Source organism: Sus scrofa, chromosome 6 (genome assembly GCF_054392235.1).
Source record: "Sus scrofa isolate SSC_HxYL_T2T_F1_AM1 chromosome 6, Sscrofa_HxYL_maternal_Yorkshire_Landrace_v2.0, whole genome shotgun sequence".
Lineage (NCBI taxonomy): Eukaryota > Metazoa > Chordata > Mammalia > Artiodactyla > Suidae > Sus > Sus scrofa.
In genome coordinates, this window is record NC_139388.1 from 58,353,786 (window position 1) to 58,372,104 (window position 18,319).

At 58.3% G+C, this 18,319-nt stretch overlaps 2 protein-coding genes across 6 annotated transcripts in view; both read left to right on the forward strand.

The window, feature by feature from the left end:
• Positions 1 to 9,309, forward strand: part of SNRNP70 (small nuclear ribonucleoprotein U1 subunit 70) — a 15,944-nt gene extending 6,635 nt beyond the window's left edge. For 4 of the 5 annotated variants that reach the window (XM_084961745.1, XM_084961742.1, XM_084961746.1 and 1 more), the window contains exons 5-10: positions 728 to 792; positions 935 to 997; positions 1,701 to 1,782; positions 4,960 to 5,061; positions 8,282 to 8,369; positions 8,448 to 9,309. In XM_084961745.1, coding sequence (XP_084817871.1) covers positions 728 to 792; positions 935 to 997; positions 1,701 to 1,782; positions 4,960 to 5,061; positions 8,282 to 8,369; positions 8,448 to 9,144 — 1,097 coding nt within the window. In that variant the 3' untranslated portion in view covers positions 9,145 to 9,309. The remainder of the gene's footprint in view (positions 1 to 727; positions 793 to 934; positions 998 to 1,700; positions 1,783 to 4,959; positions 5,062 to 8,281; positions 8,370 to 8,447) is intronic. The other variant, XM_084961744.1, reaches the window with a different exon arrangement.
• Positions 9,310 to 14,601: 5,292 nt separating this feature from the next.
• On the forward strand, positions 14,602 to 18,193 carry LIN7B (lin-7 homolog B, crumbs cell polarity complex component). The gene is given in 6 exon segments (NM_001244232.1): positions 14,602 to 14,674; positions 15,105 to 15,223; positions 15,506 to 15,577; positions 16,164 to 16,373; positions 17,569 to 17,732; positions 18,091 to 18,193. Coding segments are annotated over 6 exon segments (624 nt in total). The 5' UTR covers positions 14,602 to 14,637; the 3' UTR covers positions 18,113 to 18,193.
• Positions 18,194 to 18,319: the final 126 nt, after the last annotated feature.

Here is an 18,319-nt window from a genome sequence, read left to right on the forward strand (position 1 = left end):
CTGCTACGCAGTGGGCAGGGTGCCTTGGGGCTCTGGTGGGAATCAAGGGCCATCGTGTGTACTGGGCCACCATGCTTGGCAAAGAGGACTTCTTCACAGGCCTGAGCCATCGGAGTCTGCTGTGGGAATTGCTTTTGAGATAGATCCTGGCTTCTGTCTGTGGCGGTGGAGTTCTTCAGTGGCCTGGTGGTAGTAAGGCTGGGCCTGAGAATCTGGTCAGCCGCTTCTGAACTCCAGCACCAGCCCTGAGTTCCTCCCTGATGCCCCGTGGCCTCGGGAGGAAGAAAGCAGGGCTCGGACTCCAGTAGGCTCCCCCTCTTGGGCTTGGGGTGGCTTCAGCTCCGGTTTCCCTGCGGGCTGTAGTTGCAGGCCCTGCCAGGGAGTGGCGTGGCGGCCCTGCGGGTGAGGGGGGACGCTCTGTACCGAGAAGGATCGGGCTGTTTCTCTGGAGATGCCCCTTTGGGCTTAGGTACACCTGGAAGGGACCTGGGCCTCAGGTCTGAAAGAGGCTGGCCCCAGCCTGTCAGCTTGAAGTCAGTCTTCTCCCCGCCCTCCAGCCGAAGTCGGCCACTCGGATAAAAGCTGTTGTGCTTTAGGGACACGGCTCAGAGAGGGACATGCCAAGGTCGCCAGGGGACCATGAATTCTGGCCCTCTGCCCGTATCTGTCTTGCTCTGTGAGTCCATCAGCACTTCCTCCTTACAGATTTCTTGCTTTTCCCGCACAGGGGACCCGCACAATGATCCCAATGCTCAGGGCGATGCCTTCAAGACTCTCTTTGTGGCCAGAGTGGTGAGTCCCCAGCTCCCGAACCCTGAGCCCCAGAAGAGCCTGGCACCCTGGGCTGCTGGGGGCTTGGCTGTGGACAGGAGGCTCTGTCTCAGGAATGTTCTGAGGGCTGCTCCCGGTTAACTTCACCCCTGTCTCCTCGTAGAACTATGACACAACAGAGTCCAAGCTCCGCAGAGAGTTTGAGGTGTATGGACCCATCAAGAGGGTGAGTGGCCTGGGGCGGCGGATTTTGAGTGGCAGGTGTGTTGGGGGAGGGAGAAGCCTGGCTTGCCGCCCCGAGGACACCGCAGGTCATTTCTGGGGTTCGGAGTCAGCAGCCTGGGTCCGGCCTACCCTGCGTGCGTGACTTGGGATATAGGCAGTGACGACTTGGTGCCGATTCAGAGCAGAGGTGGGCAGGCTCCAGACTTGGTGTTTGCAAGTCCAGTTTCCTTGCTGCTGAGCTGGGCGCGCTCGTTTCCGCGCGTTCGCGGCTGCTGTTGCTGCGAGGGAGGGGCGAGCAGGCGCGGCACAGACTGGCCCTCGGAGCTGGGAGTCACTCCTGTCAGGCCCTTGAAGGAAGACGATGCCGACTCTTGTTGGAGACCAAGGCTTTGTGTTTAACTGACATGCTTTCATTTAATTTAAAAGTCACTTCAGTGCTCTGGCCTTGAGGTCACGCTGCAGGGGAAGTGCTGCACCCAGGGCCCTTAGCGCATCTGTCCCTCTGGGTGGGTTTTTTGTTTTTTTGTTTTCCCTTAAAACCGCTGTGTCCATGACCGGGAGCTCCGGTCACTCTGGGTCCTTGAAGGGACAGAGGGGGCATCTGAGCATCTGTTGCTGGCACCACCCGACCCAGGGCCTAGCCCCCGGGCCATGCGAGTGGTGGGAGTGCTTGCCTGTGTCAACTCACCTGCTCCCCCCCACAGATACACATGGTCTACAGCAAGCGGTCAGGGAAGCCCCGGGGCTACGCCTTCATCGAGTACGAACACGAGCGAGACATGCACTGTGAGTACCTCCGCCTGCGCCCTCCCTCTGGCCCGCTCTCTTCTCTGCTGCCCCGGCCCCTCCCCGCCGTCTGGCCCACCCCCACCCCGCCAAACCTGACCTCAGCCGTGTCTCTTCTCCTCCTCCCTCTGTTTCTGATATATCTTCTTTTTTTTATATACGTGTTTTTTTAAAAAACCAAAAACCAAAATCCCCCACAACGTGTGTGTGTGTGTGTGTGAACCCGGGGAGGTAAGTGTCACACGTTGAACCTCAGGGGCAAGCAGGGAACGGGTGGGGGCTGGGGCCAGCTGGAGGCAGGGGGAGGGGTCGGATTTTCGGGGATCCTCTCCCCATCCCCCCCCCCACAGAGCTGGGGCGGCCAGGTTGGAATGAGGACTGGCCTTTGAACCTGCCCTCTCTTCCCCCCAGCTGGGCTGGGGCTGGACCACCCGACCCTCCGCCTCCCTGCCCCGGCCCCGGCCCTGTTCCTCAGCGGGCAGTGGGCTGGTGGGCGTGCTTGGCGCCTGCCCCCCCTTCTCCAGAGCCCCCTTTGAGGCTGCGGCGGCGTCCACATGGGCAGGGCTGGGTGGGTGGGGGCGGGCAGGGCTGCGGCGTGTCCAGGGGCCGCCGTATTAATTGACTGTTCTTATTGTCACTGCAGCCACCACGCAGCTGGCTTGCAGCTGATGCTTACGCTCCCCTTACAACACCTCAGTGTATGGTTGGTATAAGGGTTTGTATCATGGGTAAGCTCACTCAGCACCGCACACCAGCCCAGCTTAGCCAGGCAGCTCAGGAGCAGCGAGGCGCCCCTCCCTCCCCCCAGCTGCCCCTCAGCCGCCCCGCACCCCAAGCCCTTTCCTCGTTGGGGTGCCCTTTGTCACTTCTGTCCCCATCCAGACGCTCTCTGGTAGTCTTGCCGGTCCCAGGAGGGGAAAGATGAACTCTGACGGGAGAGGCAGTGGCCTCTCCACGTGGGCTCCGTCACCCCAGTCCCCCTGAGGCATCTGGCTTCACAGCGTCCACGGCGAGGCGGCGGGAACACCGAAGAGGGGCTGCGCTAGGGCCCGGGCTCCTGGTGGAACCCGGCCGGCCTTCGCTCCCTCCCCCTGCCCTCTGCGGGCCACCAATGTGGTGGCCCCAGAGCGTCTTTTTGGCTGCTGGGTTCAGGGTGCTCTGCCCCCTTCCAGTCTCCCTTGTCATGGCCGAGGCTTCCTCCTGAGGGGCCGTGGGGCCGTGGGGCCGTGGAGCCCAGCCGCTCTCCAGAGTGCATGGAACTGGGGCCGGGGGTGCGGGAGGGCCCAGGCACCAGGCCACGAACCACTGAAGGTATTGGAACACAGCTAAGGCCCCTCCACCGTCGAGAGACCTGAGAGAGGGAGAGCGAGAGAAGCCTAGATACACACAGCACGTGTTTTCTTTACTGTTACTCCCGGGTTGGGCCTCGTCTGGGGTTTGGGACTCCGAACCAAGAGCAGGGCTCCTTTGCTTGACTGGGTTCCCAGTCCCTAAACGCCTTCCCCTGCTCCCCTCCTCTGGGCGCAGGGGCCGCGCGGCCCCTCCTCGGATCGCGGACAGCGCTCCGTCTCCTGGACCCCCAGGGCTGTCTGCTGCAGGCCAGCCTTTGGGCTGAAGCAGGTGGTGGGAGGGAGTGCGGAGCTCGAGGCGGAAGAGGCCTTCCGTGTGCCGGGCGGGGGCGTGTGCCTAGTGTAGCTCGGACTTTGCTGGGAGAAAGGGAAGGTGCACAGGTTCGTAAGGCCTCCCTGGCCTTCTTTTTAAATTCCAACAAGATAGGCCTTTGGCTTTACAGCTCCCAAGCTTGGCGTGAGTCCTCGTGTCCCCCTTTCAAGGCCTCCACGAGGTCTCTTTGGGGTCCGCCACTTCCTCTGCCTGTCTCCAGGTGGTGCAGGAGGTGTGGCCCCTCTCCTTCCCGTGGCTCCCTAGAGGCCCCGGTTCCCCTTCCCTGTAGCTTTAGCTGACCTCGTGGTGGTGGGTGTGGGGTCTGTGCGCGTGCTCAGGTAAGCTTGGGGGCTCCAGGTAAGCGGTCCCGTGTCCCCCCCCCCCCCCGGGAAGCCCGCCTCCTCGCCAGGCCCCCAGGAGTTGCCGAGCCCCCCCCATCCCGCTCGGTTTGGACACCCGCAAGGCCGGCATCGGTAAATGGCACCTTTTTCTCTTCCTCTGGTTGTTATTTGGGGGGGCGAGGGCTGGGGCGGGGCAGGGTATTGTGGTTGGTTGAGGACAGCCCCCTAGCCAGGGCCGGGGGTGGGCAACAGGGACTCTTCTGGCCTTCCCAACCGCCCCCCAAGAGATAGGCCAGGGAGGGGGCCTCTGCCCACAGCTCCCCTCTGCTCCTCCGCCTCCCGGGAGGCTCAGGCTGGGGCCGGCCTCCCAGGGCCCGTTGCGCTGGAGGTGTTGCGGGAGCAATGGGATGGGGCCGGGGCTGGGCGCAGGCCTTTCAGGTAAGGCAGGACATTTGCAGTAGCACCACACGTCTCCCACATCTCCCTCCACTGCCCCTCAGCCCCACCTGCTGTAGGGGCCCCTCCAGGCCCCCTGGGAGCCCCATAGCCCGCCTTTCTGCTCCCTTCCTCCATCTCCTAAAGATCTCCCTCCCCCTCTGGTTCATTTTCTGTTCTGATGTCTGTTCCCCCCACACTCACCCTCCCCGGAAAAAAAAAAAAAAACCCACAGAAAAAGGAAACCGTTGTGAACTGGGGTGCAGAGGGGCCCAGTTGGGCCTGCTCCCCCAGCATGATGTTTTAGGGTGCATGCCTGGGGTTGTGGGGGAGCCCTCCCCCGCAGCAGAGTCCAGCCTTAAGTTAACCTCTGGTTTCTTTGCAGCGACTTTGGCCACCTTGGCAGGGGGGGCTGCTCTGTCGAATGGGAGTGGGGACTTGGGACGGCCTGGGAGCCGGGGGGCGGGGGGGGGGGGGGCGTGGTCTGCCCCCCAGTGGCGACTGGGGGTGATGAGCAGCTGCCGATGGAGCAGTCCCCTCCTTGTTTGGGAAGGGATGGGTCTGGCTGGCAGTTGCCTGGCTGTCTGGTGGGTGTGGGGGTGTGTGTGTGGTTGTGTGTGCACGTGTGCGAGTGTGTTGATGGGGACCCGGGGGGCGGGGATGCCGCAGGGCTGGGCCTCAGCCTGACTAGAGGACCCTCTGGGGACTCCTCCCCTCCCCCTCCCCGCGTCTGTTGCAGCCGCTTACAAGCACGCAGACGGCAAGAAGATTGACGGCAGGAGAGTCCTCGTGGACGTGGAGAGGGGCCGAACTGTGAAGGGCTGGCGGCCCCGGCGGCTAGGTGAGCACGTCCTGCTGAGGCTGGGCTTGGGGTCCTGCCCTTGGGGGCTCCTTTCTTTTTTTTTTTTTTTTTTTGGGGGGGGGGGCTCCTTTCTTAGCTCTTTTCTGCACCTCCTGCCGCGCTCTGTCCTCTCTTTCTCTCCTGGCTGCGCCCATCCTTTCTTCCTCGCGCCGGCTCGTCCTTTGTTCTCAGCGTCATTCTTCTGGTCTGTCTGCTTGTTCTGGGTTACCCAGTAGGAGCAGGAGGACTGACCTAGAGAAAGAAGCCAGTTAGGATCGAATTCTGGCTTTCGAGCTTCGTGGCTGGTGGATTTCCACTCTTCATCCCTCCTTTTCCCTCGTCCTGGAAAGTGGGGCTAACCTCAGGTCCCTGAGCTCAACCGTCAGATACCCAGCTGGGCACGTGGCATTTGTTGGGTCTTGGAGTCACTCTCATCTGTTTATGCTTTCCTCCTCTCTGTTGTTCGATCATTCATTCACTGGTTTAGCAAACGCCTCTTTGGTCACCAGCTGTGTACCAGGCTCCTAGTCAAGAGCAGGACATACACAGATGGCGTCTCTGTCCTCAAAGCCTTCTCCGTCCAGTTCCCTCACTGTCTGTCTCTAATTATCGGTCACCGTCTCAGTCAAGATCAATTGGATAACACGTATGAGAAATTTGTGCTTCCTTGGGCGTTCTCTTGTGGCACAATGGGTTAAGGCTCTGGTGGTGTCACTGCTGTGCCACAGGTTCAGTCCCTGGCTCTGGAACTTGCATGTGCCATAGTCACGTCCTCCCCCAAAAAAGACATTTGTGCTTCCTAAGGTATAAAGGGGCTTTGTTGATAGAGAATCTTAGTGTCTTTTGGAGCCTAGAGGCATGTGATGCCTGTGACCGTCCTCTGACGGCCTCGTGGCCAGACCTTAACTGTCAGGAACCACCTGTGGCAGCTTGCTTCCACGCTGTTCACTCTTTCTGTAAACCAGACTCTTTGGTACCTACACTGGTCCAGTGTGCTGTTTCAAACTCCCTGCTTCGGAGTTCCTGTTGTGGCTGGGCACTAACGAACACCACTGGTATCCATGAGGACACAGGTTGGATCCCTGGCCTCACTCAGTGGGTTGGGGATCCAGCATTTCTGTAAGCTGTGGTGTAGGTCACAGACACAGCTCTGATCTGGCGTTGCTGTGGCTGTGGTGGAGGCCGGCAGCTGCAGCTCTATTACAACCCCTGGCCTGGGAACTTCATATGCTGCAGGTTTGGCCCCAAAAAACAAACAAACAAAAAAAACAACCAAAAAAACAAGTGCCTGCTTTGCACCCAGCCCTGGGTGAGTCTGTGTTTCCAGGTGGGTGAATCAAAATGGCTCAACATTGGGCTGAGGTCCTGCCATCCAGACATGGCTGTTGAGGACGAGCTCCTGTGAGCGGGAGAAGCTGTTGTCAGAGAAAACCATCTTCCTGGGTGGACGTCCCAGGAGGGTCCCTTATGGTCCGTCCTTTGTCCTCCCAGGCCACTGTTCTCGCTTTCGACCTGTGTGCTGAGTAGACCGCACTCTCCTCTGCCGAGTCTCTGAGCCTGGTAGACGGGCTCTTAGCTCACTGTCTGGTTTCTCTGGTTGGAGGAAGTCCTTCCGAGGCTGCTGTCTCCCATCGTGGTAGACCCCTGGAGTCCCAGAATCTCCTAGTTTGATTGGCCTTCAGACTTGGCAGTAGTGCTGCCTGCTGCATCTTGACCCAGTGTGCATGTGAAGAAATACCCTTAACCCAAATGAAAATTTTATGAGACAGTAATTATCTTTTTTACAGGCGGTACCTGCTAGTATCTTACATTCTGTTGTTTTGTTTTGTCTTTGTATATGTTGGTTACAACTCATCAGATTTAATGATGTGACTTATTGCTGGGTTGTGCCCTGAACGTTGAAAACCCTCATCTAGGGAGTTCCCTGGTGGCTCGGGGTTAAGGATCTGGCATTGTGGCTGCTGTGGCTCGGGTTCGATCCCTGGCCTGGGAATTTCCTCATGCTGTGAGAGCAGCCAACAAACACTCATCTACCTGCCCTGGGCTTGTGCTGGTCCCGTTGCCTGGTCGGTTTTTTGTCCCGATCTGAGTGTCTCTGACATCCAGTGGCCGCTTTCCCTTCCCCCTCATTGCTGAGCGTCACTCCTGTCGTGGCCACCAAGCTCGCCTCCCTGAAGCTTCCCCCTGTGCACCGAGGCAGGTCCTGGAGTCATTGTGCCCTAGTGACTTTAGCTGAGTTTGCTTCTCCATCTGAAGGAGGAGACCCTCCGCTGCTCCTCAGGGTCGTTAGTGACCAACTGCCGCTCGCTCAGTTTACATCCGGGAGGCTGCCCCGCGTGCACGTCGCATGAAGCAGACCCTGTCCTGACTTGGGTGGTGGGGGAGGCAGCTGTTAATCACGTACACACACAGGAGTTCCTGTCCTGGCTCAGCAGAAATGAGTCTGACTTGTATCTGTGAGGACGCAGGTTCGATCCCTGGCCTCGCTCAGCGGGTTAAGGATCCGGCATTGCCGTGAGCTGTGGTGTGGGTCGCAGACCCAGCTTGGATCCCGAGCAGCTGTGGCTGTGGCGTAGGCCGGCAGCTACAGCTCCGATTTGACTCCTATCCTGGGAACCTCCATATGCTGAGGTGTGGCCCTAAAAAGCAAAAAAAAAAAAAAAAAAAAGGTGGAAACTCACCGTGACCTTTTGGGAGGGAGCGCTGTAGTGTGTCGGGGTGGGGGGGCGGCGCCGCAGCTTCCTGGGGAAAGGCAGGCCAGGCTTCCGGAGGAGGTGCTGTTTGAGGAGAGGGGCGAGGGGGGAGCAGGACTTCTCTAGAGGAGGGAGCTGAATTCTAGGGAAAGAGGTGAATGATCCTAAAAGTGGAGGCAGGAGGGAAGCGGAGAGTCGGGAGATCTGAACAACCGTCCAGAGCGTGGAGAGCCGGGCCCCTTGCTCTGGAAGATTCCGGAGGAGCCCCCTGCGCGGGCGTGCAGCCTGCGGCTGGTGGGAAGGCTCCAAGGGGTCGTGCGGGCCGCGGCGGGCCGGCTTTGGCGCGGGGCTGGGCTGGAGGCCCGCGGGGGGGGGGCCGGCGGCCAAGGCTGGCCCGCGGGCCGAGTGTCCGCTGAGGCGGAGGGGAGGGCGCTGCAGAGGCCGGTTGCGGGCCTCTCCCAGCGCCCGTCCCTCGGCCCCGGGCCGCCCTGCCCTGCGGGGCCTGACGCGCGTCCGCCCCGCCGCAGGAGGGGGCCTCGGCGGGACCCGGCGAGGTGGGGCCGACGTGAACATCCGGCATTCGGGCAGGGACGACACCTCCCGCTACGACGAGAGGTGAGGTCGCCGCGGGGCTCCTGGGCCGGGGCGGGCGTGCGGGGCATGCGGCTGCAACCCTCTGCCCCCCTCATCCAGGCCCGGGCCCTCCCCGCTGCCCCACAGGGACCGGGACCGGGACCGCGAGCGGGAGCGCAGGGAGCGAAGCCGCGAGCGCGACAAGGAGCGAGAACGACGACGCTCCCGCTCTCGGGACCGGCGGCGGCGCTCACGGAGTCGCGACAAGGAGGAGCGGCGGCGCTCCCGGGAGCGGAGCAAGGACAAGGACCGGGAACGGAAGCGGCGGAGCAGCCGGAGCCGGGAGCGCGCTCGGCGGGAGCGGGAGCGCAAGGAGGAGCTCCGCGGTGGCGGCGGCGGCGGCGGCGGCGGCGGTGGCGGTGGTGGTGGTGGAGGCGGCAGCGGCGACACGGCGGAGCCCTCCGAGGCGGGTGACGCGCCTCCTGACGACGGGCCTCCCGGGGAGTTGGGTCCCGACGGCCCGGAAGGCCCTGAGGAGAAGGGCCGTGATCGCGACCGGGAACGACGTCGGAGCCACCGGAGCGAGCGGGAGCGGCGTCGGGACCGCGATCGAGACCGGGAGCGGGACCACAAGCGGGGGGAGCGGGGCGGAGAGCGGGGCAGGGATGAGGCCCGGGGTGGGGGTGGCGGTGGTGGCCAGGACAACGGGCTAGAGGGTCTGGGCAACGACAGCCGTGACATGTACATGGAGGCTGAGGGCGGCGACGGGTATCTCGCTCCAGAGAACGGGTATTTGATGGAGGCGGCACCAGAGTGAAGAGGGCTGCTTGCCAGCAGTTGGGACGTGCTCCTACCCTCCCTGTTGCTGTCGACCTCTCCCCCCACCTTCTTGGCCACCACCTAAGTTTGCCAGCCAAGGGTAGGAGTCTTCCTATTTGTTCTGGTCTCGGATTTAAAAATAAAATTAATTTCTTGTTGATAATGGGCATGCGCCTACCTCACTGCTCCTACTGTCTCCCCCAAGAGGTGGTCACCTTCCGACTGATTTTCTGTCTTGGCTGCCCCGTGGTGTGTGGAGTTCCTGGGCCAGGGATCAGCTCCAAGCCACAGTTGCAGTCTAGGCTGCAGCTGGGGCAACGCTGGATCCCTAACCCACAGCTAAGGATCAGGCCTTCGTGCGAGTGCTGGGGAGATGCCAGGCCGGGGATCAGACCTTCGTGCGAGTGTCCGGAGATGTTGCTGATCCCATTGCACCACAGCGGGAACTCCCACCCAACGTGGGACAGCTCTGTTTTGGTTGCTTTCCGTTGTGGGCCCAGGACTTGACCTTTGTGATCTAAGGCCGGGGTCAGCCCCAGGACGTTGGGGCTGTCTAAAATGGCCTTGAGGAAGCCCTCCCTAAGGGTCCTTGACAGATCCCTTTTGTATTTTCCTTCTTTAACTCTCCGGCCCATTCACTGCGGGGCTTTTCTTACCCCAGTCTTGGCAGGGCATGAGGCCCTAGAGCACTCATTGCAAGCTGCAGCTTCGAACGTGTGCAAGGGAAACTAGTCCGAGTTGGAGAGCAGGGAAAGGGTGAGGAAGCCGGAGAGCAAGATAGAAAGGTGAAGACAAAAGACAAGAATCTTCAGTAAGCGGTGCTGGGAGAAGAGGACAGCTGCACGTGGAAAAAGAAATTAGAACATTTCTCTAACACCAGAGGCAAGAAAACTCAAAATGAATTACAGACCTAAATGTAAGACCAGATGCTATAAAACCTGTAGAGGAAAAGCATGGGCAGGACCCTTGACATCAATTGTAACTATTTTTTTTGGATCTGAGTGGAGTAATGGAAACAAAAATGAGCTCCCGTCACAGTGCAGCGGAAATAAATCCAACTAGGAACCATGAAGATTTCCATCCCTGGCCTTGCTCAGTGGGTTGGGGATCCAGCATTGGTGTGAGCTGTGGTGTAGGTCGCAAATGCGGCTTGGATCTGGCGTGGCTGTGGCTGTGGTGTAGGCTGGCAGCTGTGGCTCCAATTTGACCCTTAGCTTGGGAACCTCCATGTGCCACGCATGTGGCCCTAAAAAGCAAATAAATAAATGAGACCTAATTGAACTTCAAAGCCCCCCCCCCCCCAAAAGAAAAAGGAAGCAGTAACAGGCTAAGCTGCTGAGCAGAGATGTGGACCTAGGGGACACAGGTTGGGGTTCAAGGCCTGCAGTGGTGGAAGGGCTGCACTTGAGACCCCCAGAGCGCCATGATACTGGAGTTAGGCCACAAGTGAGAGAGACCAGGTCTAAGAAAACCCCAAATCAATCCCTACTGGGATTTAGGTGATCTGCCTGCCAAAAGAAAACGTAACCTTTGGCTGAAGATAGTCAGAACCTGTATGGTTTTCAGTACCAAGGCTGAGCATCTCTTCAAAGAGAAAAAATTAGACAATAGAAACACCCAGGCATGGTTCCACCGCTGGAATTATCAGACTGAAATAACTATATTCACAAAATAAGGAAGGAGAACTTTAAAATGTTTAAAAGTTAACAAGAATCTTAAAAAAATTAAGGGTTCCCTCATGGCTCAGCGGATTAAAGATCGAGCATTGTCACTGCTGTGGCTCAGGTTTGATCTCTGGCCTGGGCACTCTCGTGCGTGCAGAGAGAGGCAGCCAAAGAAGAAAAGGAATGGAAATTTTACACCTGGAAAACAGCAACTGAAATTAATTAGTAGACTGGAGTTCCCACTGTGGCTCAGTCAGGTAAAGAACTTGACATAGTGTCTGAGGATGCAGGTTCCATCCCTGGCCTAACTCAGTGGGTTGAGGATCCAGTGTTGCCACATGGTGCAGCATAGGTTGCAGATGTGGTTCAGATGCAGTGTCTGTTGCATGGGCTCCAGCTGCAGCTCTGATTCCACCCCTACCCCAGGAACTTCCATATGCCACAGGTATGGCCCTAAAAAGAAAAAATTAATTAGTAGATGCATTTTGCAATTGACTAGATACTAGAAATTTTGGGGTGGGGGGAGAATTAAAGGAACTTTCTTGAAAAAGAAACCTCAATCTGGGAGTTCCCATCGTGGCGCAGTGGTTAACGAATCCGACTAGGAACCATGAGGTTGCGGGTTCGGTCCCTGCCCTTGCTCAGTGGGTCAACGATACGGCGTTGCCGTGAGCTGTGGTGTAGGTTGCAGACGCGGCTCGGATCCCGCGTTGCTGTGGCTCTGGCGTAGGCCGGTGGCTACAGCTCCGATTCAACCCCTAGCCTGGGAACCTCCATATGCCGCTGGAGCGGCCCAAGAAATAGCAACAACAACAACAACAAAAGACAAAAAGACAAAAAAAAAAAAAAAAGAAAAAAGAAACCTCAATCTTTTTAGGAAGTTAACTGAAGACATACCTTACCAAATTGATGGATTTAAGAGAGGATCCCGGAGTTCCCGTCGTGGCTCAATGATTAATGAACCCAACTAGTATCCATGAGGACTCAGGTTCCATCCTAGGCCTTGCTTAGTGGGTTAAGGATCCAGCGTGAGCCGTGGTGTAGGTCGAAGACATGGCTCGGATCCAGCACTGCTGTGACTGTGGTGTAGACCAGAAGCTGCAGCTCTGATTTGACCCCTAGCCTGGGAACTTCGTATGCTGCAGGTCGCAGCCCTAAAAAATAAAAAAAGAAGAAACAAAAAAAACAAAAAACGAGTGTCCAGTTGAGCAGAGCAGCAGAGGGAAATCCCAGGATGGCAGTTTAAGAGAGCATTTGGTCCAGGTCGGGGTCAGAGGACTGACGTTTCCAAGGAGTTACAGAAGGAAAAGACTCAGTAAAATATCTCTTGGGATGGAGACTTCGAAAGAAACTAGGAAGGTGATGAAGGAAACAAAAGAGAGAGACGTTACTGAAAAAACAGAAGCTGTTTGAGAAAGGAAATTTAATCACAGGACACAAACTCTACAGTAAAGAGTACGTACTTAAATATAATGCGAGTACTTTATTGATTGACCTAAAAACTGGTACCATAGAACTACAATGGGAAAGGAGGAGAAAGGTTGTAAAAGCAGAAAATCGATGTGGAATATATTGCTAACATCTGAACTTGCAAACTTGGAGAAATGGTATGTAAGCTACAGAAGCAACTAGCAGGTGAAACATCCATATCTTGTTGCCTCTTGCAATGGAGAGAGTTAGGACAGGGATGGGGCAGTTACTTTTTGTTAAAATGAGAAGTTCCCATCGTGGCTCAGTGGACACGAATCTAACTAGCATCCATGAGGCACAGGTTGGATCCCTGACGTCAATCAATGGGTCAAGGATCCGGCGTTGCTGTGGCTGTGGTGTCGGCCGGCAGCTACAACGCCAATTGGACCCCTAGCCTAGGAACTTCCATATACCTTAGGTGTGGCCCTTGAAAAAAAAAAAAAAAGAAGAAGAGCACTATGAAAGAGAGAGGGATGGTCCTCTCACTTTGCAGGAGCCTTTTTCTGGACTCCCTTCCGCTAATAGTGAAGTTAATCCCAGATACACTTGGCCCATCCAGCTAATAGTGAGCCAACGGCCAGACCGCGCCAGCCTGGCCTCTGTCTGCATTTCTTTGGCCTCTTGTAGCGCTTCTGATAACACTGCCCACTTCCTTTTTCAGAGACACTCTCTTCTCGTGGTTTCTCCCAGCTGATTTTCCTACTTTCTGGTCATTGTCGTCTTCCTGAACCTTTTTTTTTTTCCCTCACATTTTTAGGGCTGCACCTGGGGCATATGGAGGTTCCCAGGCTAGGGGTCAAATCAGAGCTGCAGCTGCTGATCTACACCACAGTGACAGCAATGCTGGATCCGAGCCCCGTCTGCCACCTACACCACAGCTCACCGCAACACGGGATCCTTAACCCACTGATCGAGGCCAGGGATCAAACCAGCAACCTCATGGTTCCTAGTCAGATTCGTTAACCACTGAGCCACAACAGGAACTCCCCTTCCTGACCTTTATATGCTAGTTTTGAAGACTCAGTCCTAGGTCCTCTCTGGTCTGTATTCTCTCGCCTCCAGCATTTAGGGTTTTATTTACCATCTTTGTGCAAATTCTCAAAACTGCTTGCAGGTCTTGGATACTGCACCAGCTCTTCAAAGACGAAATATCGACTCTCCCTCTAGTAGCATAGATCATGTTAGCAAAAGGCCCCACAAGCATCTATACCCCCTTCTCCTCCACCTCCCGGTCCTCGGATACAGTCAATCAGCAAGACACATATTTCCAAATCTGTCCACTTTTCCTCCGCGCCTCTGCCCTGGTCCAAGCCATCACAGAGTTCCTGCAAGAGCCTTCCTGATCAACCCCCCTGCTTCCACTCTCGTTCCCATCCAATCCAGGCTCCACACAGTGTCCACAGTGATCTTAAAATATATGTTTCAATGTCGCGTTTTACTCTTAGGGGTTACCATGAAGTCCAAAGTCCTCAGCAGGAGCATGCCAGCACACAAGGCTGTGTGCATCAACCGCATCCTGCCGACCTGTTCACCTTCCTCATAAACAGCTCCAGTTCTTGGAGTTCCCCTGGTGGTGCAGCGGAAACGAATCCGACTAGGAACCATTGGGGTTGCGGGTTCCATCCCTGGCCTTGATCAGTGGGTTAAGGATCTGGCGGTGCTGTGAGCTGTGGTGTAGGTCGCAGACCAGGCTCGGATCTGGCGTGGCTGTGGCGTAGGCTGGCAGCAACAGCTCAGATTGGACCCCTAGCCTGGAAACCTCCATATGCCGCCGGTGTGGCCCTAAAGACAAAAAAGACAGAACAGAAAACCAGAAAACTCCAATTCTTACTCTGCTATCCAACCATGTGGGCTCTTTCGGTCTAGAAAGTGACTCACGAGCCACCTCTGGAGCTCTCCTCCAAGGACTCTATGTCAATGTCCCTCCTGGATCCCAATTCTGATCACGGTCGTAGTTTAGTGTCTACCCGCCCCCCACCCCCCGACTAAGCTCCAGGACGGCAGTGGACTTGTGTACCCTGCTCATCACCACGCCGGTCATCTTGGGCCGAGATGTTTAACAAGTTGTCTAATAAATCTGGGAGAAAGGGATAGACAGGGGACAGACAGGTGTGGCGGGCAGCTCAGATAGACTGAGATGAAAGGTGGTGCAGACGCTGCAATGGACGGTCACAAACTCAGCGGACCGATGGAGTTTGAGGGCAGGGGAGCGAGCCCCGAGCGGAGGCCGGTAGGGCGGTGCGCACGCCAGGCCGCGCCTCTGCAGGTGGCGCTCGTCGCCGGGGCGTGGCCTCGCGCAGCCCCGCCTTCCTCGCCGGCGACCCGGCAGGCGGGTGCCTCGCAGCGGCGGCGCAGACATGGCTGCGCTGGTGGAGCCGCTGGGGCTGGAGCGGGGTAAGCGCGCCAGGCGGCCCTGCCCACCCGGCCGCGGCCTGCGTCCGGGACCCCGGGCCCCGGACTCCGGGCCCCGCCCCTCCCCCGGCGGGGCCCAGGCGGGTGGGCGGGCCCGGCGGGGGTGGGCGGGGCGGGTCGCAGCAAGTCAGGCTGTCGATGGGCGTGGGAGGGTCGGCGGGCCCGCTGGACGGCGAGGGGGAGCCCGCCGCCCACCTCCGGCCGTGTGTGCCTGGGGATCCTGGGGACGCAGGGTGACTGGTGGCAGTCTCTCCACTGCCGCCGGCAGCTCTGCGGGTGTCCGACTGGGACTTGGCTGTCTTGCCCCGGGTCTGCGCTCGCCCTTCCTCGGTCTCCGGCCGCATATCTCCGGGCTTCGCTGCGTCTTCCAGTCTCTGACTCTGTGTCTGTGCGCCCCGCCCCCGCCCCGCAGACGTGTCCCGGGCGGTGGAGCTCCTCGAGCGGCTCCAGCGCAGCGGGGAGCTGCCCCCGCAGAAGCTGCAGGCCCTCCAGCGAGTCCTGCAGAGCCGCTTCTGCTCTGCCATCCGGGAGGTGAGAGCAACGCAGCGCCAGGGCCCGAGCGGGCGGGCGGCCGTCGTCCTCCTCCTGGGTCGCCCCGAGCCTGGGGACTACGCCTCCCAGCAGCGACCGGGGCGGCCTTCCTTTGGGGCGCCCGCGCTTCAGCTCAGGCGTCCATTGGGAATTGTGGTTCCCGCGGCCTCCGGGCTGCAGGGGCGGGGCGGATCTGCGGGTGGGAGGGTCTGCAGGCCCGGACTTCTGGGTTGAAGGCAGGCGGGGGCTGGCGGCTCCTCGACGCTTTTGCGTCCTCACCAGGTCTATGAGCAGCTCTATGACACGCTGGACATCACCGGCAGTGCTGAGGTCCGGGCCCACGCCACGGCCAAGGTAGGCGCCCCTCGCCCCACTGCGCCTGGCATCCTCCGAATGGGATGGGCTGGCTCAGCGTCCTCCCCACGTCGGTCAGCCGTGTTTCAGGCTTCTGCCGTGTCTGTGTACCTGCCTTACTTAAGTATAAGGCATTTTACATACGCGCCCATCTTTCGCTTAAATGTCATATAAAGGCGTCTTTTGCCACTAGAAATAGAAACTAGTACCAAATGCCTGACGGGAAGCTGACCTTCGACAGTGAAATAGCGTTAAACCCCGAAATCTTACTAAACCCCAGTTAGATGCTGTTCCCTTGCTGCTTCGTGGAGGCTCTTGGCTCTGTCCAGGCCTTGTCGTTCTGTTAAAAAGTGAGATTGGCGAGTGTTGAGTCTCCGAGACTCACGCATGCCACGTGGAGACGTTCCTCTTTGATGGGGTCCAGAGGGACTAAAGAGGACTTACGGTCGCTAAGGAGTGCTCTTGTGTTGAATGGTGGAAGCGCCCCGAGCTCGAGGGCCCAGATCTTCCACCCTAGTCTGCATGCCCATCATGGGGCCGGGGGTGGGGGGTGGCCCTCAACCTCCGGAGGCTTTCTCTCTCCCAGGCCACGGTGGCTGCCTTCACGGCCAGTGAGGGCCACGCACATCCCCGGGTAGTCGAACTGCCCAAGACGGACGAGGGCTTAGGCTTCAACATCATGGGGGGCAAGGAGCAGAATTCGCCCATCTACATCTCCCGGGTCATCCCCGGCGGCGTGGCTGACCGCCACGGAGGCCTCAAGCGTGGGGACCAGCTGCTGTCAGTGAATGGTGTGGTGAGTAGGGGGCTGAGGTCACCGTCTGTCAAGGGTAGCACGGTGCCTGTTTTTTTTGGGGGGGTGGTTCTGGAGTCGTTTGTTTTTGTTTTTGTTTTGGCTGCGCCTGCAGCACGTGGAAGTTCCCAGACTAGGGATGGAACCTGAGCCACAGCAGCGACCCAGGCCTGCAGTGACAACACCAGATACTTAACCCGCTGTGCCACAAGGGAATTCCCACAGTCTCCGATTTTGACAGTCATTCAACACACACTGAGCACTGCCGCTGCGACCAGCCCTGTGCCAGCCGTTGCTGCAGACTCTGAGAGTAATTGGTCCTACATTCAAGGACTCCTTCTTTGGTGAGGGAGACAGACCCTCACTGAAAAGTCCTAAACCGGAGAGATAATAATGAAGAAGCACAAAGCATTGTGAGGGCCTGGGTGTGGCACCAGACCAGTGTAGATGAAGGATGTTTTTGCAGATGAAGGCACATTTTGAGTTGGGTTTTGAAGGATGAGTAGGAGTTCTCTGGGCAAATGAGAGGGGAAAAGGGTGTTGCTGGCTGGGGATGTTTTAGGTAGGGGCCATGACTCTGCACTCCTATGTGCCGAAGAGAAGGGGCTTGGTTCTGATAGAAGGCTGGGGCAGACAATGCAAATCACTGTGGTTAGAGTAGCTGGAAGCACAACTGGACAGGTGATTGGGGCCAGCCTGAGAAGCTGGGACTTTGTCCCAAGGGTTCCTCGTGACCAGTGGGAGGGCTGTGACTAGGGGAGGGGTATGCTCGGCCTCGAGTTGTAGAAAGACCCCTTTGTCCTTTTGTGGCTTCGTTGGGGATGGACTGGAGAAAGAGACTGGAGGCCAGAAGGGCAAGGAGGGTGAGCGTCCACTGGGGAGAGGACGAGGCCTGAGCTGGGGCCTGGTGGTGGGGACAAAGAAGAGGAGTCAGGCCAGGAGGGCTGGGTCGAGCTGTGGGGAGGGAGCGGATAAAGATGAACCTGCAGTCCGGCTCCGTGACTGGGAGCATATGGGGCATTTGGAAGGTTTGGGAGAAGGACGTCAAGGCAAGTGTTAGTGACTCTCCCATGAGGACATGAGGACCTGGTGTCTTGGGGCTGGTACCAGGCTCACCTACAGCTGGTCTCATTTCCAGGGTGGGGGCGGGGGTGAGGGTGGTAGGCCCCAGGCCCAGCTGTCTGCACGGCCCCTGCAGAGCGTGGAGGGTGAGCAGCACGAGAAGGCAGTGGAGCTGCTGAAGGCCGCCCAGGGCTCTGTGAAGCTGGTGGTGCGTTACACCCCTCGGGTACTGGAGGAGATGGAGGCTCGCTTTGAGAAGATGCGCTCTGCCCGCCGGCGCCAGCAACATCAGAGCTACTCGTGAGCCCTTTGCCACCATACCCCTGGGGCCTTCACTGCCTCCCCTACCTCCACACTCCCACACCAAGCCAATGATTTCTGAGACCTTGGTTGCTACCCCCACCCCCTCCCACCTCCCTGGCTCCTTTCCCTGGGATTCTGACCCTTGACCCAGGCTCTCACCCCAAGCTCCTTGAACTGAATACCTTGGGGATCCTTAGCTCGCTCCCATCCCGAGATCGGCAGCCTGCTCTCTCTGGAATCCCTCAACCCCCTTCCCTGGGTCCTTGGCTCGGGAACCCTAGTCCTGGCTCTGTCCCAGTGCCTCCCCAGGTCCCCTCCCCTGAGCCTGGCTCCCCTCTCTTCACCCTCCTTGCAGGTCCTTGGAGTCTCGAGGCTGAAACCACAGATCTGGACCCTCACCCCCTCCCCTGTACAGTATTTATGTCACCAGCTCCTTATTTAAAGATCTTTGACCCTCATTGAGTGTCTGTGATTGTCCTGCATCGGGGGATTGAGTGTCTGGAGATGGGGAGGGAGAGAAGCTGAGGTGGAGACTAGACCCTGAAGACCTTTTCAGATTCTAAGAGCAGAGCTAAAGACTTTTC